Source organism: Pelophylax lessonae (genome assembly GCF_965119305.1).
Source record: "Pelophylax lessonae genome assembly, chromosome: 4".
Lineage (NCBI taxonomy): Eukaryota > Metazoa > Chordata > Amphibia > Anura > Ranidae > Pelophylax > Pelophylax lessonae.
In genome coordinates, this window is record NC_138771.1 from 529075953 (window position 1) to 529099731 (window position 23779).

General features: G+C 47.5%; 1 protein-coding gene across 1 annotated transcript in view; it reads right to left on the reverse strand.

The window, feature by feature from the left end:
* The window catches only part of SCUBE1 (signal peptide, CUB domain and EGF like domain containing 1), a 587141-nt gene that overhangs the window by 232410 nt on the left and 330952 nt on the right, over nucleotides 1-23779 (reverse strand). The window contains exon 6 of the mRNA XM_082255396.1: nucleotides 3481-3597. Within this exon, the coding sequence (XP_082111522.1) occupies nucleotides 3481-3597 (117 nt within the window). The remainder of the gene's footprint in view (nucleotides 1-3480; nucleotides 3598-23779) is intronic.

Genomic DNA, 23779 nt, shown 5'->3' on the forward strand with positions numbered 1-23779 from the left:
GGATGGTAGATCAGCCCTTTGGACAACTGGTCTTCTCTGAGAGGAAGTTCCCAATGAACGTTTATAGCTTGGAAAATCCTCGCTCTTGATTCCTCACAGGAACTGCGGAAGAAGCCTTAGCCGAGGATGATACTGACCTTACCGTGGCCCTTGGATGCCTGCGGAGTCTTGCAGAGGACCCCGTGACCCAGTCATGAAGTTCAGTATCCTCCTGTGAAGTCGAACCTGCTAAAGGAGCTGCATGTAAGACTGTGCAGGTGGATACCACCAGACACAGAACCTGTATGCAAAATGGGAGAGAGAACTATCTGTGTGAGAGCAGCCGGTAAATTAAGGCCTGGGTTTCCTGAAGTTTGTGCAAAGGAAGGACCACCCTGGTCAGAAATAGAATTAGACTTGGGTAAATCAATTCCTTGGACAGGGATAGGGGGGGGGGGGCCTTAGGTAGTTCAGACATCACCTGAACCTTTGCAGGAATAAAATCAGCACAAGGCGACTCAGGAACTATAAAACCTGAAAATTACAAGCTTTGTCCCCCTTTCTGGGTGCCCCCAAAATAAACATTTGGCGGATCTTGTTGACGCTCTCCAAAGACGTTTACGGGGCCGGAAACCAGCAAAGATATCCCCCCACCCCCATAATGGAATGAGTCTTGTCTGCTGTTCCGGGGAAGCTAGCTCTAGGCTAATCTGACCAAGGTTGCTTGGAACCTCCCGGAAGACTTAAAAGATCTATTTCCCCTATTCTCTGTCCCAGAAGCACAAAACAATTTTCTATGGGCTAAGAAGGAGGGCCCCCGTCTTCAGCGAAGCTCCTTCCCTTTCCTTGACTGTGGCAGGAAGGTACTCTTCCCTATCGTGATACCCTTAATTATGTCATCCAGGGTAGCCCAAAACAAGTGATCCCCTTGAAAGGGCAGATCAATGAGAGCTTTATTAGAGACTTGGCCTGCAGACCAATTCTTAAGCCACAGCATGCGCCTAATCATCACCGCTGAAACAAAGTTTGGACAGCACAGGAGCTGTATCCAAAGCTGCATCACAAATAAATTGCAGCCCATGGACCAACTGGTCTGCTAAATCAACATAAGCAGTGGGAACCTGCTCATTCCTCAGACCCTGGCGCAAAAACTTGGCCTATTAAGTTAGGGTCTGAGACACCAGGGCTGAGGCAAACACTGGCCACAATGCCAAACCAGTCATAGTAAACATGTTGTGTGCCACAGCCTCCACTTTCATGTCAGCCGGGTCCTTAAAGAACGGGGATTCCTCTACTGGGATCATGGTTGCTTTATTCAACCTGGAAACAGGAGTGTCCACCACTGGTGGACTAGTCCACTTTTTTAAAAGTGACTCCTCAAAAAGGGTAACGTACAGCAAAACGTTTGGGGACCACAAAGGGTAATTTTGGTTGTCATCATTCCTTACAGGAAAACCTGTCAAAATAAGGCACATAAGAGTACGATGCCATTTATGCAAATCAAACGACTACATCAGCCTCATCCTCCATCTTTAAAGTCTCATGCACCGCAGTAATAAGTGCATCTAACAGCAGCTTGTCATTCGCTGCTGCGATCATGGAGGAATCAGCCTCACTATCGGATGGATCAGGGGGAGTGATATTAAGTCCCCCTAGACGGGCTGCGTCCACAGCAGCATTCGGTTCAGAATCAGATGAGACAGACTGAGCAGGGGAAGGCAGGGGACACTTCCTCCTGGGCCTTTGCCCACACGCCACTTCCACCCGGGACACTAAGGACTGAAGGACCACCATCAGTGCAATTATGGGAAGCTGGGGTTCCGAGGGATCTGCCACCTCCATGGGTGGGGGTCAGTGGGGGAGATGTGACCCTGAGGCTTCATAAGGAAAGAAAGACCTTGCAGTACAAAAAACAATCTTTTGGCACCACTAAAAGGATCCCCTCAAGGCACAGGGTACCTATCAGCAGAGATAACAGGGACCACCAAAGACTCACCCTACTGTCCAGAGGAGCACCGAGAATTCGAACCCTGCATCATCATGGATGCTATCCCTGTTCATATGTCCCGGGCACAGGAGGAGGAAATTAAGGAGGAAGAGGAGGAGCTTCGGCATCCCCATGAGGCTTCAGTTGTTTCCAGCATCTCCCAAACTAAGGGAAAATGGCCCTCATTACATCATCCAGCTACACAAACATGGCCGCCAACCAGAGACGAGCCAGACTATGGGAAAAAGGCCACCATCAGCTACAAACACTGAAGCATGCTGCCAGGATCTTTCCTGCACCCTCTGCAATGCTGCACCCTCTGCAAGGGGACCCACCCTGAAGGTAGGACACACGTTTAGGGGAGACTCTGCTGTGCAATCTCTGCACCAGGGCCCCCCCTATACTATACCCACACTGCAAACAGCATGGCATGCACCTAGGGGTTTCCTACACTGGAAACCCTCCAGACTACCAGGGCGGGACCCTGGAGGTTACCCACATCCACCTAAAAGAAAACCACCAAAAGGGGAGAGGGGGGACTTTACTTACCCTTCTGTGGTGCGGGAAACGCTCCAGACAGAACTCCTCGCCACCGAAGTAGGGGAGCTGTTGGCCAAGGGGCCGATGCGACTCAGACCCAAGCCCGGTCGTATGCGACTCTGGGAGATGTTTAACTAACGGGCCAGCCTCTGCCCTTGAGGCTATGTCGCAGCCGACCTAGCGCGTAGCTGTGGTCTGCACGCGCTCGCTGGCTGGGCTGTGGGGACCACTGGATCTAAATTGCTCAGCTCGGCAGATGATTGAAGATCTCCTGAGAGAAATCAAAAAAAGATGTATGGAAGGAGAAAATTGCCGGGAGCCTAGGTCCTTACTCCTGACTAGACAGAATACAACTGATTACCTAGAGCAGGGAGGGGGGTTATATACCAGCTGAGGACAGCCCATGAGCGTAGACAGGTGTTTTTTGTTCTGCCTACTCCTGCAGGAGGCAAACTAACCCACTGGTTATGATTTATGGAGTGCTGTGTCAATCGATGAACGAAAGAGAAAGGAGACTTTCAACACACACACAGAAGGAACAGCTGCCTAGCCATGTTCCTGAATTTAGGTCCAATAAGGGCTGCTAAAATCTTAACTACAATTGACTGTCATGGACTGATGCATCTCATCATCACACTGTGATTATAACATAACCAAGAAAGGAAAGATAATATCCCACCAAGTTTTTACTCCATTGTCAGGAATTATGTACATTTGGCAACTGTGAAGATGTAAGATATCTTTGACAACATTTTGATTTATATTGTCTCCCCCTCTTACATCTGTGCTCCTTCCAAGGTATAAAGTCACATATGCAAGGTAACAGTGGAAAAAAACATATACAGCAATTATTTTTTGCAAACACGACCGTCACATCTGTCCTTATTATACAATAAAGGTTGTTTGTTATTAACATGATGCTGCACAAGTGCAAAGTGATTCTGTTGATGAATGATCGAGAGAAGTGAACTTACCAATGCAAGTTTTGCCATCGGAGTGAAGAGCGTATTTCTGGTGGCAACCACACACGGGGCCAGTTTCTGTGTCATCGCAGGTGTGCTGACAGCCTCCATTTCCATAGTTACAAGTTACTACATAGGCCCAGAAAAATACATATGCAAATATAAACAGAAACTTTAATTAAAAAATACTACAAAATCAGCTTTGTACTTTTCATTTGAGCACAAGCCAAACTGCTTGATTACATTTCCAGGCAACGCACTCCATGTTTGTTTTGCTTAAGAACATTAAGACATTTTAAAAGGAGGAAAAGTTAATATCTTCACATAAGGCAAAAAAGTATAACACAAAGCCATCCTGACAGAAGGTGTTAGAGTAAAACCTTGGATTGAGAGTAACTTGGTTTGAGAGCGTTTTGCAAGAAGACCAAACATTTTTTATAAATTTTGACTTGATAAAAGAGCGATGTCTTGATATACAAGTAGCGTCATGTCACAACTGAGTATAAATGAAAAGAGAGGTGCCTCTAAGTGTAGCAATATGGTTACATTTATTGCACATACAACATTTAGCAACTCACATACTTGACAATTAAAACAGGTACATCTAAGTGTGCAGGCATCCAGGGTAAAGCTGTCCACAAAGACCATCCTCCGCACCGCCATTAACGTCTTCCCTTCCACACTGCACTCCACGAGTGCTTCAAGGCTCTCTTTCAGGTCGTTCTACTGAAGGGTAGTCTTCCCGGTCACGAATGCAGACAGGATGGTCTATGTGGACAGCTTTACCGCGGATGCCTGCATAATTAGATGTGCCTGTTTTATTCATCAACCATGTGAGTTGCTAAGTTTTGTACTTTCATGAAATGTAACCATATTGCTACACTTAGAGGCGTCTCTCTTCTTTTTTATAAACTGTAGTTCCTGCTGGATTTTGCATCTAATCTCCTTGTGGAGGCTGCCATTTGTGAATGGACATTTTATGGTTACACAATCTATCACATTGCTATAATCTTTTATTATGGACTATAGACTGAAGGACTTATGAATAAATGGTTGTGGAACAAATCACCTGATTTTTCATTATTTCTTATGGGGAAAGTTACTTTGATATAAGAGCGCTTTGGATTACAAGCATGTTTCCAGAACGAATTATGCTCGCAATCCAAGGTTTTACTGTACTGGTAAAATAGAGAAAACAGCAAAAAAAAAAACACATGGTGGACACGCTTTTCAAAATTGAAAGGGTTGCTTCACTAAAAACTGATATTTCAGAGATTGGTAGATGCTGGAGAGTGTATAGCAGAATGAAAGTATTTAATTAGAAAATTGTTAAAAATTGGATTTTTGACTTACCATAAAATCTATTTCTCTGATGTTCATTGACATAGCTCCTGTCATTCTTGACCATTGGGTTATACTGCCCCCTACAGGAGTATAACACTAGGCAGAAAAAAACATCTGGCTACACCCATGGGCAGTCCCAGGGGGTATACTTCCTCTCCCTGCTATAGTCACTAAGTTTTGTTACAAGCAGTGTCAGGAGAATTATAACTCCACAGAGGGGTGGGCGCTGTGTCCGTCAAAACATCAGAGAAATGGATTTTACGGAATTCAAAAATCCTATTTTCTCTTTCAGTAATTGATGGACACAGCTCCTGTCATTCTTGACCATTGGGCCGTCCCAAAGCAGTGCTAAACATGAGGGGTAGGAAACAGCAAAAAATTCCCAAGGCTAAACATTAGCCAACTTGGCAACAGGGGCTCAACCAAAACAACTGGTGCCCAACTGCAAAAACAATGCACCCTCAAAGAGGATCAGATCCTTTTAAACAGCAGCCTGCAAAACCTTGCGGCCAAAGGAAGCATCCACAGATGCCAACACATCCACTTTATAAAACTTTGTAAAAGTGTGCACCGATGACCAGGTGGCCTCCTTGCAAACCTGCATCACTCACGCTTGATGACAGAAGGCCCGGAGGCACTAAGCGCCCTAGTAGAGTTCGCCTTGACAGGAAAAGGAGGAACCTGACCCCTGATGGAATAGGCCTGAACCACCGAATGTGATAAATCTGTAAATGTTCGCAGAGGAAGCGGATAACCCTTTGCGAGGTCCATCCGTGAGCACAAATAGAGAGTCTGACTTCCTGAAAGATTCCATAGCTGCAAGGTACACCCTAATTGCCCGGAGCACATCCAAGGTATGCAAGGCAATTTCCTTCAGTTGTTTAGGCCTGGGACACAGGGAAGACAACACAATGTCTTCATGCAAATGAAAGTCAGAAACCACCTTAGGAAGGAATGACGGACAGGGGAGAAGCACCACCTTATCCTTGTGAATCACCAGATAAGGTGAACGACACGATAACCCCGCCAGTTACAACACCCTGTGCGCAGAGGTGATGGTCACCAAAAAGGCCACCTTCTGGGACAGCATAAGCAGGGGAATCTCCCAAATATTTTCAAAGGGAGGCTTCTGTAGAGCTGAAAGCACCAAATTAAGATCCCAAGGCGGCAACGGAGCCCACACTGGAGGAACTAAATGTCGGAAACCCAGAAAAAAAGTACACACCCAGGGAGTGTGTGGCCAAAGGTCCTTGGAAAAAGACTGCCAAGGCCGATACCTGGCCCTTGACGGTACTCAAGGCCAATTTCTGTTCAACCTCCCATTGAAGGAAGGTTAAGATCTGAGCCACCGAGAAGGAGCGCAGATGAACCCCAAAAGACTCACACCACGCAATCTACATCTTCCACATATGATGGTAGATCTTCTTCAAAGCAGATTTCCTAGCTTTTAACACCGTAGGAATCAGGCAGCGACTGTAAAGCAGGATGGAAGATCGGTCCTTGGGACAGCAGATCCTCCCTGAGAGTAAGCTTCCAAGGAACCCTGGCGACCAGGCATACCAAGCCCTGCGAGAAAAGTGCGGAACACTAAGATGACCCGAATCCCTTCTGCCTCGATCCTGTGTAGAGTCAGAGCAGAAGGAGGAGGAGGAAGGGCATAGCGGATTAAACACCTCCAGATGAAGGGACCACACCCCGTGGTCAAACACCTGCCAACTGAGGTAATCCGCCTTCCAATTTTCCATCCTGGGAATGTGTACGGTGGAAAGGGCCGGAAAGTCCTCGAGGAGTCCCTCCTTAAGAAGTGTACTGTCCCACTGGTGGTGAACCCCCCCCGTTTCCAGATCAGTGCATGGACGGTTGATTGGGGCCCGGCAGGCCCTGCAGCCTCAAAGAGGGGATCAGGTGGGGAAATTTGCCCAAAGACTCCATAAGTCACTAGGGGGACCCCACAAAAAGTGTAACACACTGCTAAGGGACAACCCCCACGGCGCTGGCAGTACCACTCGGTCACCTAGCACAAGGGACAGAGCTATCCTCAGCAGAGAGGGAGAGGACCCCACCAGACTCACCACCCGCCGACACAGGCCCCTGTAACCACCAGGAGAATCTGCACTACAGCTGCGGCCATTAGGAAGGTTAATGATCCAGGAGTCAGCACCAGGGGATAGAGAGGGGGCTCCCACCACCGAAATCGCTGCCCACAGTGCTCCACTGTCATGGCCCCAGCTATTTTCAATGGCAAACCACAAGAAAATGGCCCCTGGACTAAACAAACATGGCTGCTGTGTATAGGAATACACAGGCTACAACAAAATGGCGGCCCGCACAGCATTACGAGGCATACAGGGAGACTAGGCCTCAAGGACAGATCCAGGCAGGACGAGGGGCCCTGGCAGGAGCCCCACCAGGTACAAAACCCTCCCCCGCGCACAATCAATTGTCCGGTCGCCAGCGGCACACCCCCACGGCCCCCATCGCCAGTTAGCACCCTGCCCCCATCCCAGGCCAGTGACCAGACCACTCAAACAGAGCCCCAGTGTATGTGGAGGGGCGGGAAAGGCTGAGGGACTCAGCAAAGAAACAGGGGGGGGGGTGCCTGTGGGAAGGAGGGGAACCCAGGGGTCCGACCATTCCAAGGAGGGGCCCACGTCCACCCCAAAACCCTCCAGCGGCAGAGGGGGGACAGCTACTCACCATACAAGGAACCAGGTGGGCACCACTCCAGACAGATTCTCCTCCCCATCGAAATGAGGGCACTGTTGGCTAGGAGGAACGCTGCGACTCAGGCAGAGGCCAGGTTATATGCGACCTAGCGAAACGTCTAACTCGCAGGGCAAGCCCCCGCCCAGAGGGGCTATATCGCGGTCGACCTAGCGCAGAGCTGAGGCCTGCGCGTGCGCGCTGGCCAGACAGGGGTGACCACTGGATCTAGATTATCCAGCCCACCGCCAAATCTGGCAGTTGATAATAGATCTCACAAGAAAAATCCAGGAGGAAAAAATTTTCTATCTAAATATTTTTGCCAAGACAAAAGATCCCAGCAAAGAACTACTGTAGGTCCTTACTCCTGACTAGGCAGAAAAAAAATGAGTGACTATAGCAGAGAGAGGGAGTATACCCTTTTCTCTAATTTTTTTCTGCCTAGTGTTCTACTCCTGTAGGGGACAGTATAACCCAATGGTCAAGAATGACAGGAGCTGTGTCCATCAATGAAAAAAAGGGAAAGTAGGTTTTATGGCAGAAGTGACAATTTATTTTTCTGCCATTAAAAGACCCTGCTAGCATTTTTCCTTTATTTTTAATTTCAGCATGCCATGGATTTCAGGACAAGACACTCCTGCGCACAAGTGAACAATGCCCGCAGTCAGTTATGAGGGGTAGAAGGGATGTCGAATTGCAGAAGGAGAACATTTAAGGAGATAGGTGGCCCATAGTGTGCAATTATGCTGACTGTGGAGTTCAGTAAACATTAGTTTAGATCCATTTGTGAGCTCCTAGGTCTTCACACCCACTATTCCCACACTGAGTTTTCCTGGGTCTTCACACCTGATGTGCCCAATAAAAATGGATTTTTGTAAAATCTTACCGTAAAATCCTTTTCTCTTAGCTCATTGACAGACGTAGTCCTCGGTGATACAGCACCTTCGGGTTATGTTGCCTCCACAGGAGCAGGACTAGACAGGAAATTAAAATGCTCTGGCCACACCCTAGGGGCAGTCCCAGAGGGTATATCCTCTCTCTCTCTGCCTCAGCAAATCAGTTATGTCAAAAAGCAGTCTTTAGAAATTTTAACCCAACCCAACTCCAAAACAGAGGGGCGGGGACTACGTCTGTCAATGAGCTAAGAGAAAAGGATTTTACGGTAAGATTTTACAAAAATCCATTTTTCTCTATCGCTCATTGACAGACGTAGTCCTCGGTGATACAGCACCTTCGGGACGTCCCAGAGCAGTATCACAAATGAGGGGTGGGAAAATGGAAATCAAATCCCAATCTAGAAGGCCCAACCAGTGCCAACTAGCAGTTTACAATGCTCATCCTTAATGATGAGACTCAACAAAAAAGAAATTTTTCAAACAGAAAAAAACTCTCGAGGTAGACCACCGGTCTCCTCAAATTGCGGCCTGCAAAACCTTGCGGCCAAATGAGGCATCCGCCGATGCCGTCACATCAATTTTATAGAATTTTGTAAAGGTATGTACCGACGACCAGGTGGCCGCCTTACATACCTGGACCACTGACGCCTGATGGCGAAAGGCCCAGGAAGTACTGAGCGCTCGAGTGGAGTGCGCCCTAACAGGGAACGGAGGACTCTGACCCTTAATAGAATAAGCCTGTACCACCGTCTGTCGAATCCATTTGGCAATGGTCGCGGCAGATGCAGGCAAACCCTTTCTGGGGCCATCCGTGATCACAAAAAGTGAATCCGTCTTACGGAATGATTCCGTAGCTTTCAGGTATACTCTGATTGCCCGAACCACATCCAAGGAATGCAACGCATGTTCCCGATGATGCTTGGGCTGAGGACACAAGGAAGGTAGTACAATATCTTCATTCAGATGAAAATCTGAAACCACCTTAGGAAGAAAGGATGGCTTAGGATGAAGTACTACCTTATCCCTATGAATCACTGGGTATGGGGACTGGCATGATAATGCAGCCAGTTCTGACACCCTGCGAGCAGAAGTGATAGCCACCAAGAAGGCCACCTTCTGGGATAAAGTAAACAAGGGAATCTCCCTGATGTTTTCAAAGGGAGGTTTCTGTAGAACCGACAAAACTAAATTAAGATCCCAGGGCGGTAAGGGCGCGCGGACTGGTGGAGCCAGGTGCCGCACCCCTGGACGAAATTCCGCACCAAGGACTTGGTAGCTAAAGGTTTCTGAAAGAAGATTGCTAATGCTGAAACTTGACCCTTGATGGTGCTCAAGGCTAGCTTCTGCTCAACCCCTTGTTGCAAAAAAGCCAATATTCGAGTCACCGAATAGGTACGTGGAGGAAATCCTACAGATTCGCACCACGCAATATAAGTCTTCCATGTGTGATAATAGACCTTGCTGGAAGTCGCTTTCCTTGCTTTAATAAGGGTAGGAATGACTGAAGCTGACAAACCTCTGTCCTTCAGTACTTGGGTCTCAATGGCCAGGCCATTAAAACCAGCGACTGTAAAGCACGATAGTAAATTGGTCCTTGAGACCACAGACACTCCCTGAGACGAAGTTCCCACGGAACGTCTGCGACTAGCCTGTCCAAGTCGGCCAGGCCGGCTTGACGAGGCCAGCCTAGAATTTCTAGGACCACTGGTGCTGACTGGATCTGAACCAGGCGTCCCTAGAGCTATCTGGCCCCGACCATCCGAGAAAGTCTGGTCGTTTTCTGTTCCCACACATTTATCAGATACCTGATTGCTATCAGGAAGGGTGATCTTTTCTGGTTGAACCTCAGGGACCGAAGTCACCCGGCTAGAGGCTTCTTGGCCTGTCTGGTCAACCAGATCCGATTCCTGTGGGGAATTGAGACTAATCTTAGGAAAAGGTAAAGGAAAAGATCTATTCAGGGAACGGTGACTACCGCTCCCTGTAGTACTTAAATGTTGGAAGGGAAGAATCGCACCGGTAGTAGTAGTTGATGCTCGATCTAATGTCCTGAATACCGGTGAAAACGTCCCCCCACCCTCAAACCGGGTGGGGGCGCACCTTCAGGCTGGCACCTTCAGGCTGTGTACTCTAGGGTGGCCCCAAATAGACGATTCCCCTGAAAGGGGAGATTCGTCAAGGTCTTTTTGGAACCTAGGTCAGCTGACCAGCATTTTAACCACAGCACACGTCTGAGGATTACCGCTGACATAGATGCATGCCCTAATAGGGGAGTAGTGTCCAAGGCTGCGTCACAGATAAACTGTAGCCCTTGTATAATCTGTTCCATCAAATCAGATGTTTCCTGGGGAATATCTTTTCCCCTAAGGTCTTGGCGTACCAATCTCGCCCATTCCATAAGTGTCTGGGAAACTAGACCAATAACAATTACTGGTCTAAATGCTGACCCTATCAGAGAGAAGATGGTGCGGGACTCTGCTTCCATCTTTCGATCCACCGGATCCTTAAAGGACGAAGTGTCCTCCACTGGGATAACCGTGGCTTTATTCAGCCTGGAAATAGGTGGATCCACCACTGGTGGTACCGTCCATTTCTTAATGATGGATTCCTCAAACGGATAGCGTCTAGCAATACGCTTGGAAATAGTAAAGGTACGTTTAGAATGCTCCCATTCTCCTTTAATCTTATTACCAAAACACTTGGGTACAGGAAAAACCTTCACCGTTTTGATGGGCTTGTTAGTACCAAAAGGAATCTCTGTATCAGTTGCTTCTGCCGGTAAAACCTCAAGTTTTAAGGTTTCCTGCACTGCCACAACTAGTGCGTCCACCAATGCTTCTTCCTGAATTATAGCGGGAGAAGAAACGTCCTCCTCACTGTCTGAGGGAGCTTTACCTGAGGTAACAGCCCTTGCAGAGGGACCTGCAACTGCAGTGACCATCTCTGAATCTGAGTCAGAGGTGTCAGATAATATAGGGGTAGGCGGGGGTCGCTTCCTTGACCCTCGTCCCTGACAGGCCGCCTCCACCCGAGCCACCATAGACTCCAAAATTGCTGTAAATGCCTCTACACTCTGTGCACCGGCGGGTCCCGTGGCCCCCTCGAGGGAAACAGGTGGGGGAATTTGTGTGGCAGGGTCCATGATTATTCCAGTAACTTCCCGGATAATATAATTCAAAAATAAAAAACTTTTTTTTTCACAGACCCCCAGCGCCACAAAAGCCCCTTAGTGTTACCTGCTAGGGATCCCTATCGATCGAGAGAGAGAGAGATAGACCCCCAGGCTCACCACTTGATGCTCAGAGTTTAACTGCAACAGGTTACAGAGCTGTCTTGACAAACAGGAAGTCTTTTGGCTGGCTGCCCAGGAAGAAAGGAGGCGGCTCCGCCCCTCTGCACGCCTTCCGATGCCTCCCCTAGCTCCACGAGGTGTTTGGATCACCTCAAACATGGCCGCCCCCATGCTGGAGACACGAGGCTACGCCAAAATGGCGGCTCATGCAATCCAGCAAAAAAAAATGGCGGCGGCCTGTACCGAATAGCGGTGTGCTGCAGGGCACACAACACTATCTCTGCATGGGGATTTTTGGCGTGGTTGGCGGTACCGGCCCTGGCGGACCTCATGGCCGTTCGGAAGGCCTGCTATAGCTGGAGATTTGACTAGGAAGGCAGTCTACATGTCCGTGGCTTCTGACTGGTAGGTACCTTATTCTTATCACAGTAAGATTCCCAGACTGCCACTGATTACAATCTTTTAAACATGTATACAATTAGATTGTTAGCTCCCAAACCAAGCCTCCTGGCTTTTTGCACATAAAATCACACTCAAAGTAGGGGGATCTGTGCCATGTTATAGGATAGAGGGGGACTCTATCTTACCATACAGAGAGGGGCCCGCGTTTACCACAAGACCCGTCAGGGGGAAAAGGGGGAACATACTACTCACCATACTGGAACCAGGCGGGCACCAACTCCTGACAGTACCCCTCTCCACCGGGGCGGGAGGGCTGTCGACCAATACGGACGCCGTGACTCATGGTCTTTGGCGTTTCAGCGAGACGTTTAACTCGCGGGGTCAGTCCCTTAATGGGACTTTGTCGCGGCCGACCCAGCGCGGAGCTATGGCCTGCACGCGCTCGTAGGCTGAACTGGGGTGACCACCGGATCTCAACATCCAGCCCATCGCCCAGTTCAGCTTTCTTGCTTGAAGATCTCACAGGAACACTGGAGAAAAAAGCTGTCTAAAAAATCTTTTTAAGAAAAAAATCTTGCCAGGACCGAAGATCCCAGCAAGGTATCTAGGTCCTTACTCCTAACTAGACAGAAAATAACTGATTTGCTGAGGCAGAGAGAGAGAGGATATACCCTCTGGGACTGCCCCTAGGGTGTGGCCAGAGCATTTTAATTTCCTGTCTAGTCCTGCTCCTGTGGAGGCAACATAACCCGAAGGTGCTGTATCACCGAGGACTACGTCTGTCAATGAGCGATAGAGAAAAGGGACTCGCACCATCCCTGCACTAATTTGTGGGGACTGCACATCTGTGATGCTGTACTGAGTTTCTGGGCCTGCACATCTGCCGTGTCCAGTAAAAGTAGGTGTACCCATCATTCCTGTGCATGAACACCCTCTATGCCCATTATGAATGGTTCCAACCATCCCAGTGCAATGTTCCTGGGTCTGCACACCTGCTGTATTCATTATGAGGAGTTGCCACCATCCCCATGATGAATTCCTGGGTCTGAACACCTTCTGAACCCATTATGAGGGGTTACTACCATCCATGTGTTGAATTCCTGACTCTGCACACCTGCTGTGCCCATTTAGATGGACTCCCACTATTCCTGTACTAGGTTCCTGGATCTGCACACCTATGGTGCCCATAATGAGGGGTTCCCACTATCCCTCTGCTAAGTTCCTGGGTCTGCACATCTGCTGTATCCAATAAGATGGGGCTCCCATCATCTCTGCTGGATTGATAATTTGTTTTGTATTATGGAGAACATAGAAGAGAACAGAAGGAGCTAGAACACACACAGACAGACGGGAACACCCAAAACTTTCAGGTGGAAAGGAATTATGGAAGGGAGAACTCAGAGGCCAGGGGCTGACTCCCACCACCCATCCCTTCTACTAATACCTAAAATACTATTTTGATTCAAGAATCTTTCAATTTCCCTTCTGAACATACAATACACCTGGATAAAAAAGGGATAGGAATACTTGATCTCATACTTGAAGTTTATTTTGTATTTTACAGTGTAACATTTTTGAAAAGGACAAACCTTATTAAAGTGATATTAAAGCCTCATCACTTACTGAGTAAGCCATTTCTTTATCTTTTAATTTTTGCCTATATTCCTGATTAAGCTGATGCCATGACTTGTGCCCCAGGTTTCCGGTTTCAGGGTGGCTCTTTTCTCTTGCAGCATTCTATTCAGCCACCCTTGCATCCATGGAGTAAAGTTGTGTCTCCTAGGTTGGCAAGGCACATCCCTCCTCTTCCACCAGAAGTTCAGCAGCATTGAAAGTTGAAAACTGCAAATGCCTCTCTTCCAGTTGTGTCAGTATCCGCCTCCCATAAACTTTCCCAATATTTATAATGCACAGAACTAATCGTACGCCTACTAAACTATTTGATTGGGGCCAGAGGGATTCTCCCCTATTCCCAAAATGTACAGTCCACAGGGGAGAATTTATACATATGATATGGCATTGCCCGAAACGTACACGATATTGGGAAGAGGTTATGAAGACTATTTCTGATCTAGCCCAAGCAACTATACCTCTCACCCCGCTGGTGTGTCTGTTGGGTGTGATCGATGCGGAAATGTATCCAAAAAGGTATTTATATCATGGTAACCAGATTACTATAGCTTGCTAGGAAGTGGATTGCCCGATTTTGGTAGGCATCTACTGTGCCTACTAGGGCCTAGTGGGTTGCCTATGTTAACTCTATCCTTCTTAGGGAACAACTGGCCTATTGCCATCGTAATGCGGTCAAAAAATTCAACCTGGTCTGGCAGAACTGGCTAGATAACACTAGCCTTGCCCCTCCACAGCTAGTGATGGCTAGATTGTTACGAATTTAAACCCACCAAAAGTCTTAGTGATGTTTGCCTGAGCTTGGGACTTTTCCTATGTTCTATATATCGGCGTAGTTAAACTGATATCTTGAGCAGATGTCCATTAACAAGCTTGGGCGGTTTGATTAATCCTTTTTGTTTTCTGTTTTTGTACAAAAAACTGCATATGTGCTACATACCCGGTGACTGTCTTTTTATTTTTCTATCTGTTTATGTAATACTATATGCAATAATTGCATTCTGATTGTTCTGTATATCATATTAATGTATTCTTTGGCCACTTACAATCCTTGTCAATAATAAAAAAAAAAACTGCAAATGCCAGGGAAAGAATGTTAACAAATAGTTTACTGGGAAATTCTTGTGCTCTATTTGTAAAAAAATGCAAAAGGGTAATAATGGGATTTTTGTACTTACCGTAAAATCCATTTCTATGAGTTCATGGAGGGACACAGCGATTCATAAACCATAACTACTGGGTTATATTGACTTCTCCAGGAGTAAGGACTAGGCAGAACAAAAAACATCCTAAGCTTGGAATAGAACTCCTCCTTTCTGCTCTAAGTAATCAGTTTAGTAGCAAGCAGTTATAGAAGTATCTAGGGGTGGGGAAAATAGCCCAAGGCTAAACATAAAAGCCCTTAACCAGGACACAGGAGCCTTAACCGGGTAACAGGAGCCCCGTCTGAAAAATAAAAGTTTAAGGAAAACCACGCCTCAAGAGGGAACAGCCCCTACTAAACAGCAGCCTGAAAAACTTTGCGGCCAAAGGAAGCATCTGCAGATGCCAAAGTATCTACCTTAAAGAATTTTGTTAAAGTATGCACCGATAACCAAGTGGCCGCCTTGCAAACTTGCCATATTGATGCCTGATGACAGAAGGCCCAATAAGCACCAGTGCCCGAGTAGAATGTGCCGTGACAGGGAAAGGTGGAACCTGATTGTTCCCCATCTGTCTGATCCATCTGGAGATAGTAGCCGAAGAAGTGGCCAGCCCTTTTCCTGGTCCGTCCATAACCGGACTCAGTAGCTGCTAGAAACACCTGAATCGCACAAACCACATCCAATGTATGCAAAGCAAATTCCTTGGGATGAGTCGGCTTGGGACACAAGGAAGGCAAAACAATTCAATGGAAGTCGGAGACAACTTTGGACAGGAACGATGGACAGCGATGAAGAACCACTTTATCCCTACGACAGGAAAATGCTGCCAATTTCGTACCTTGCAGTCAAAGGTAATAGCCACCAAGAATGTCACCTTCTGGGATAACGTAGGCAAGGGAATCCCCCGAATATTGTCAAATGAAGGTTTCTGGAGAAGTACTAAATGTAAATCCCATGGTGGCAAAAGAGACCGTACAGGTGGAGCCACATGTCGAACCCCTGAATGAAGGTACGAACTAAAGAGTGCATGGCTAGGGGGCGCTAAAAGAATATTACCAGGGCAGACACCTGGCCCTTGATGGTACTCAAGGCCAACTTCTGATCCACGCCCTGTTGAAGAAAGGTTAAAATCCGAGCCACAGAAAAGGTTTGAGGATGAGCCCCAATCGACTCACACCAAAAAATGTACGCTTTCCACGTACGATGGTAAATCTTGCTGGAAGATGACTTCCTTGCCTTCACCATAGTAGGGATCACTGATCCAGACAGACCTCTATCCCTCAGTACCTGGCTTTCAATAGCTAAGCCAATAAAACCAGCGACTGTAAAGCAGGATGGTAGATCAGCCCTTGGGACAACTGTTGTTCTCCGAGAGGAAGCCCCCAAGGGATGTTAATGGCCACCAGCCTGATTGGCAGATCCTCGCCCTTGATTCCTTGCAGGAATTGTGGAAGAAGCCTGAGTCGAGGATAATACTGGCATTACCGTGGCCCTTGGATGCCTGCCACGTCTGCCAGAGGACCCTGTGATCTCGCCACGAACCTCGGTATCCTCCTGAGGAGCTGAACCTGCTAAAGGAGCTGCATGTAGGACTGTGTAAACAGAAGTGTCTAAAAGGTAGATATCACCAGACTCAGAAACTGTATGCAAAATGGGAGAGAGAACTATCTGTGTGACAGCAGCTGGTGAATCACAGCCTGTGGTTCCTGATGTTTGTCCAGAGGAAGTGCCACCCTGGTCTGAAATAGAATCAGACCTAGGTAAATCAATTCCCTGGACAGGGATAGGGAGGACCTTATGTAGTTCAGACATCACCTGAACCTTTGCAAGAATTAAATCCACACAAGGAGACTCAGGACCTTAAAAAGACAAGCTTTGTCCCCCTTTCTGGGTACCTCCAAAATAATTTTGTGGATCCCCTTGACGCTCATGAAGGAGGTCCACAAGGCCGGAAACCAGCAAAGATGTCCCCCCACCCCAATAATGGGTGAGGGCAGAACTTCATGCTAAAGGGGTCTTGTCTGCGGGTCCGGAGAAGCTACCTCTAGGCTTACCAGACCAAGGATGCTTGGAACCTCCCAGGGAAGATTTGAAATATCTATTCCCCCAATTCTCCATCCCAGAAGCACAAAATAATTTTCTATGTACTGATAAGGAGGGCCCCCGTCTGCGACAAGGATCTTTCCCTTTCCTTGACTATGGCAGGAAGGTACTCTGCCCTGGATGATGTCATCAAGGGTAGCCCCAAACAGGCCCCTTGAAAGGGCAGATCAATGAGAGCTTTCCTAGAGGCTTGGTCTGTGGACCAATTCTTAAGCCACAGCACGCGCCTAATCACCACCACTGAAACAGAATGTTTGGACAGCACAGGAGTTGTATCCAAAGCTGCATCACAAAACTGGTCCACTAATTCAACAAAAACAGCAGGGGCCTGCTCACCCCCCAGGCCCTGGCGCAAAAGCTTGGCCCATTCAGTTAGGGTCTGAGACACCAGGCCTGAGGCAAAGACTGGCCACAATGTCAAACCAGCCATAGTAAAAATGCTGGGTGCCACAGCCTCAACTTTCCTGTGAGCCGGGCCCTTAAAGGACGGGGATTCCTGGTAGCTTTGTTCAACCTGGAAACAGGAGGGTCCACCACTGGTGGACTAGTCCACTTTTTTAAAAAGTGAATTCACAAAAGGGTAACGTACAGCAAAATGTTTGGGGACCACAAAGGGTAATTTTGGTTGTTCCCATTACTTACAGGAAAACCTGTCAAAATAAGGCACATAAGGAAACACCTTTGGAGTGTGAGGGGACTTATGCCCACCAAACAAAACAGCCACATCCGTGGCTACATCAGCAGCATCCTCCATTTTTAAAGGCTCGCGCACTGCAGTGATAAGTGCGTCTACCAGCTTCACTGCTGCAACCATGGAGGAATCATCCTCACTATTGGATGGATCTGGGGGTGTAATATTAAGCCCCCTAGGACGGGCCGCGTCCTTGGCGGCATCAGAATCAGATGAGAAAAACTGAGAAGGGAAAAGCGAGGACGCTTCCTCCTGGGCCTTTGCCCACACGCCACTTCCACCCGGGACACTAAGGACTGCAGGACCGCCGTCAGTGCAACCATGAGAAACTGAGGTTCAGAGGGACCTGCCACCTCCATAAGGAAAGGAAGACCTTGCAGTACAAAAACTATCTTTTGGCACCACTAAGGGATCTCCCCAAGGCTCAGTGAGGGATTTTTAAGGATGGGAGGAGGGAACGTGCAGGCAGGTCTGACCATCCCTTGTGGTTACTCGCGTCCACCCCAAAAAAAAATGCCAAAAGGGGAGAGGGGGGACTGTACTTACCCTTCCATGGTGCGGGTAATGCTCCAGACAGAATCCTCGCCACCGAAGTAGGGGAGCGGTCGGACAAGGGACTTCTGCGACTCAGACTCAAGCCCTGTTGCATGCAACCCTGCAAGACAATTAACTCACAGGCCAGCCTCCGTGAGCCTACGTCATGGCCGATCTAGCGCATAGCTGAAGTCTGCACCCTCTAGCTGGCTGGGCTGGGGGGACCACTGGATCTAGATTATTCAGCCAGTCGCACAGCCCAGCAGTGTATTGTAGATCCCCCAAAAGAAAAAACAAAAAAGATGTAAGGAAGGAGAAAAAAATTGCTAGGACCAGAGATCCCAGCCGGCAGCCTAGGTCCTTACTCCTGACTAGACAGAATAAAACTGATTACCTAGAGCAGAGAGGGGGGTTATACACCAAGCTGAGGATGGCCCATGGGCGTAGTCAGGTGTTTTTTGTTCTGCCTAGTCCTACTCCTGGAGGAGTCAATATACCCCAGTAGTTATGAGTTATGGAGCACTGTGTCTGTCGATGAACGAAAGAGAAACTACTTTAACTTTCAGGAATTGTGTCCACCCCTTCCTGTGCCAAATAACTGTGCCATCAGTGTTACTGCCACACTGAATAATAAAACTCTGCACTGCAAACTATAAAGACAATGAATAGAGAACAAGGTACATTCATTCTTGTTAACTGTGCACTAACTGACATTGGTGTCATAAGTTAGTGATTGATACTGAAGGCCAGCTAGTTCCTGCAGCATTATCTACAAAAACGCGTCCTTCCTATTCAACCTCCCATTTGGCTTTGCTTCTGACAATTTTATTAGCACATAAGAAATGGGTACTTATATCAAAGTGAATCACTATTAGAGCAAACATTGATCTTGACCTGGCATATCACAAAGTGCCCACCAGAAATGAAAACACTACCGTGTATTATGCAATTTGGCTCAATATACTACTAGTATGCTTAATCCCAAAGAGCACTTGATGCCCAGAAGGAACACATACTAAGTAGTCCCTATTTTGCAGTCATATACAAATTAAATATATTTAATTAGATCTTCCTTCTCTATGCAAGAGAAGAACTTCGGCAAAGGCAATCTTTCTTAACATTGCAAAGCTCTGAGATTTTTCAGTATACAATATCTATCTATCTATCTATCTATCTATCTATCTATCTATCTATCTATCTATCTATCTATCCAGTGGCGGCCGGCCGATAGGGGGCGCAGGGGCGCCGCCCCCCCCCCCCCCCCCAGAAAAGAGAAGAAGAAAAAAAAGATTAAATAAAAAAAAATGTGTCTATTTTTCGCCCACTAGGGGCGCCGGACTTAGTGCTCGGTATGGGGGGTGGGGTTTTTGACCCCACCCTCGGCTGGCAGAGACACCGATTGGCGCTCTTCTGGGGGTCATTGGGGCGCAGAGCAATGCGCCCCGACACTCCCCACTTTCTAATGTCCGGGCTGTGATTGGTCCAGACTCCAGCCTGGACCAATCACAGGAGGACATGGACCTGGTGACATGACGCGTGGGGGCGGTGCACCGCCCCAGCGTCACGATCACCTTCCGGCTTCCGTTCCCGCCCGGCGCAGAGAGGAGTGTCGGACAGGAGAGGAGACGGAGCTGAGTGAGAGCCGCGTGAATCGGCACAAGACCAGCAGCGCAGCAGCCTTGTAACGGTAAGTAAAGTGGGGGGGGCGTGGTTTGACCTCGCTAGGAGATGGCCGCCTGATTCCAGCGCTCCCGCAGCCATGGACATTTGCCTACATCTGCTGGAGAATCCCTGCTACCTATTTGCCCGAAAAGTACTGGTCACTACATTGAAAGGGGGCATGTATACTGGTCACTACAGTGAAGGGGGCATGTACGCTGGTCACTGCATTGAAAGGGGGCATGTACGCTGGTCACTGCATTGAAAGGGGGCCTGTACTGTGGGGTTTGTGCTAGGGGGGCCTGTACTGTGGGATTAGTGCTAGGGGGTCTGTGCTGTGGGATTAGTGCTAGGGGGTCTGTACTGTGGGATTAGTGCTAGGGGGCCTGTACTGTGGGGTTTGTGCTAGGGGGTCTGTATTGTGGGGTTAGTGCTAAGGGGCCTGTACTGAGGGGTTTGTGCTAGGGGTCTGTACTGTGGAATTAGTGCTAGGGGGTCTGTACTGTGGGGTTTGTGCTAGGGGGTCTGTACTGTGGGATTAGTGGTAGGGGGTCTGTACTGTGGGATTAGTGCTAGGGGGTCTGTACTGTGGGACTAGTGCTAGGGGGTCTGTACTGTGGGACTAGTGCTAGGGGGTCTGTACTGTGGGGTTTGTACTGTGGGATTAGTGCTTGGGGGTCTGTACTGTGGGATTAGTGCTTGGGGGTCTGTACTGTGAGGTTTGTGCTAGGGGGCCTGTACTGTGGGGTTTGTGCTAGGGGGCCTGTACTGTGGGGTTTGTGCTAGGGGGTCTGTACTATGGGATCAGTGCTAGGGGGTCTGTACTGTGGGATTAGTGCTAGGGGGTCTGTACTGTGGGATTAGTGCTATGGGGTCTGTACTGTGGGATTAGTGCTAGGGGGTCTGTACTGTGGAATTAGTGCTAGGGGTCTGTACTGTGGAATTAGTGCTAGGGGTCTGTACTGTGGAATTAGTGCTAGGGGGTCTGTACTGTGGAATTAGTGCTAGGGGTCTGTACTGTGGAATTAGTGCTAGGGGGTCTGTACTGTGGGGTTTGTGCTAGGGGGTCTGTACTGTGGGGTTTGTGCTAGGGGGCCTGTACTGTGGGGTTTGTGCTAGGGGGCCTGTACTGTGGGGTTTGTGCTAGGGGGCCTGTACTGTGGGGTTTGTGCTAGGGGGCCTGTACTGTGGGGTTTGTGTGGGGATGGTGCTTGAGGGGTTTGTGCTGGGGGGGTCTGTACTGTGGGGTTTGTGCCACTCTCAGTGTATCCCATAATAGGGTGTCTCTCCCAGTATATCCCATAATAGGGCCCCTGCTCCCTATTATGGGATATACTAGTACTGATGGACCCCTTAATATGTGATATATTGGGAGAAATTTTTCATGCAAGCAAAATACAGGGGACAAAATGGGTGGAGTCAATAAGGGGAGGGGCTTCTGAAAATGGGAGGGGTCAAAATGGAATGGCGGGGTCTTGCGCCCCACCATCTTAAAACTTCACCAGCCGCCACTGTATCTATGTATCTATCCATCTGATCCCGTAAAACGAGTCAGCATATGGGTACCCAGAAACCTGTACCTGTAGTAGGAGAGTAAATACCTCCTCTACCGCCCTAGACCACAGAACACTGCGCTATTCAACGGAAATCATCCCCCAAACTTCCAAGACTGTTGATCTCTTTGGTCCCCTGTAGCTCTCACTGGTTCCTCCTGCTGGCCTTCATATCAAACAGGACTTTAAAACAAGTCCTCCCTAACCTCTATAGCTGCCAGCACTGTGGAGAAATTTATCCTTCGAGCCCCAATAAAATGACCTCCCTTGGTCTCTTGTAAAGATGAATTGCTCCCAAAGTTCTACATTTACAGAGATGGAGAAGGGTGTATTTTAAAGCCTATTTATGGCTTGTTAAAAACATTTAGGATGACTTCACAAATTAAATCCTTTAAAGCTTATCAAAGGGCAATGATTTAAAGCAGCCAAACAGATACTTAGTTTTACTTTGCGCTACCTAAACATATGTGCAGGTCAGGGTACATTTTTTCAATTTAATTAGGTTATCAGTCGATCCCTTATTCTGCTTATGTCACAAAAATATTGCCAGAGCTAATGCATGTGCTTGATATCAAAGGCTGAGGATATCTGAGGTAAGATCAGTAATTATTACACACCCGGGGCTTAGTGCATACCTGTCATAGCAAATCTGGATCAGTACTTTAGATATGAATTTTAAATACAAATGCAGGTCATTAAGATGAACAAGGAGAGGTTGAAACTAGAAAAGTGGCATGCTAAGGATATCTCACTAGTTTAAAACACTGTTAAGGGGAATAAGGATATTGCTACAGGTCATACAGTTAATTTTGTTTATTACAACTATTTGGTATGGGATTTTAAGTTATACCAGCCTGAAATATTAATGATTACTGCAAATTACTAGTTTTTATTGGCATTGCCCTTATTTAGACTTTATGTATATTATGTTCCAAGGTGAACTCACATCAGGTCAATTAGTAAAGACGCTAGTTGAATCTTTAATTGTTGTGCCCTATAATTATTTAAAAGGCATTTTTCATATTAAAGGATAAGTTCACCTTTTGACAAAAATAATAAATGTACATTTTTTTGCAGGTAAACCAAGCGCCGTGGTAGTTCATCGAGGACTTATAGCTGACAGCTGTTAGGGCTGCCGGGACTTGTAGTTTTCCATTCACAGAACACTGAATGAGTGACGTGGCCAGGCGAAGCCCTTAACAGCTGTGTTTTTTTTTTTTTTTTTTTAACATTGTGACAATTAGCAGGGGGGAGAAGATCTCCCTCTAGCTGCCAAAGCTGGGGAGCAGGGGCCAGTCTTTTCATAACATGCCACACCCTGAATATGGGTGTAACATGTTACGAAAGGTGAACTTATAGTGCATATACACTAAGTAATACAAAAGTTTAACGCTTCCATGTATTTATTACCGCACTCAGAGATCACAGTATTCCCCATGACAATGCATTTATCTGGTTTTCTTATCAGAAAGACCACACCATCTTTATTCAGACATCACCCAGGGTCACCACCTCATTCCAGGACTGAGATGCTCGTTCAGAGATGTGCAGAAATGTCACCAGCACACCAAGGATTCCTCAAAAGGGTCCAAAGCTTAATTACATGGTTACATTGCACATACAAAGGCAACAAATATGAGCCATGCAGAACTTGCCTGATGAAGGGGCCCTGTGTGGCTCTGAAACGTTGCCTTTGTATGTAAATCCGACCATGAAATAAAGCTTTGAACCCGTTTGAGGAATCCTTGGTGTGCTGGTGACATTTCTTCACATTGAGTGTCTACGGTTCCCAGTCTGTGGTCACTGCAGCACCCATTAATACTGTACAGCCATTTTAGGAAAGTGTGTGTTGGGAATATTGCGACTGGACTTGCTGGTCCAGAGATGACACAATTATGTAAATCATAATGACTGTCCTGGTCTTGGCTGTGTTCACATATGTCTGACACAGATCAGCTCCCGCTGCAACCTCTCAACTTGTGACTTGCTACAAAGTTACAACATTGCCATCTGATCACTGGGGGAGAGAAGACTGAGCAAATGCTTCTTTCTACTTGCAGAAGACTGATGACATCTCAGTCTAGGAAATGTCACTGGACCAAGCCAACTGTTCTATGAAGAACTCTGACTCATTTAGATTAGGCCATGTGCCATACTGTAACCACAAGTCAGCAGAGTGAGAATTCATGTAAGCAACCACCACACTAAGATCCCACTTGACTGGGAGTCTCCAGAAGAAATAAGAAATCACCCAGGATCCATCAAAAACTGAAATATCAGGGTCTGTAACAGTTACTTTTTATAGCAGGTAATTCTACTTTACTACATATGGCTAATAATAGAGGTGAACAAGCAGCACA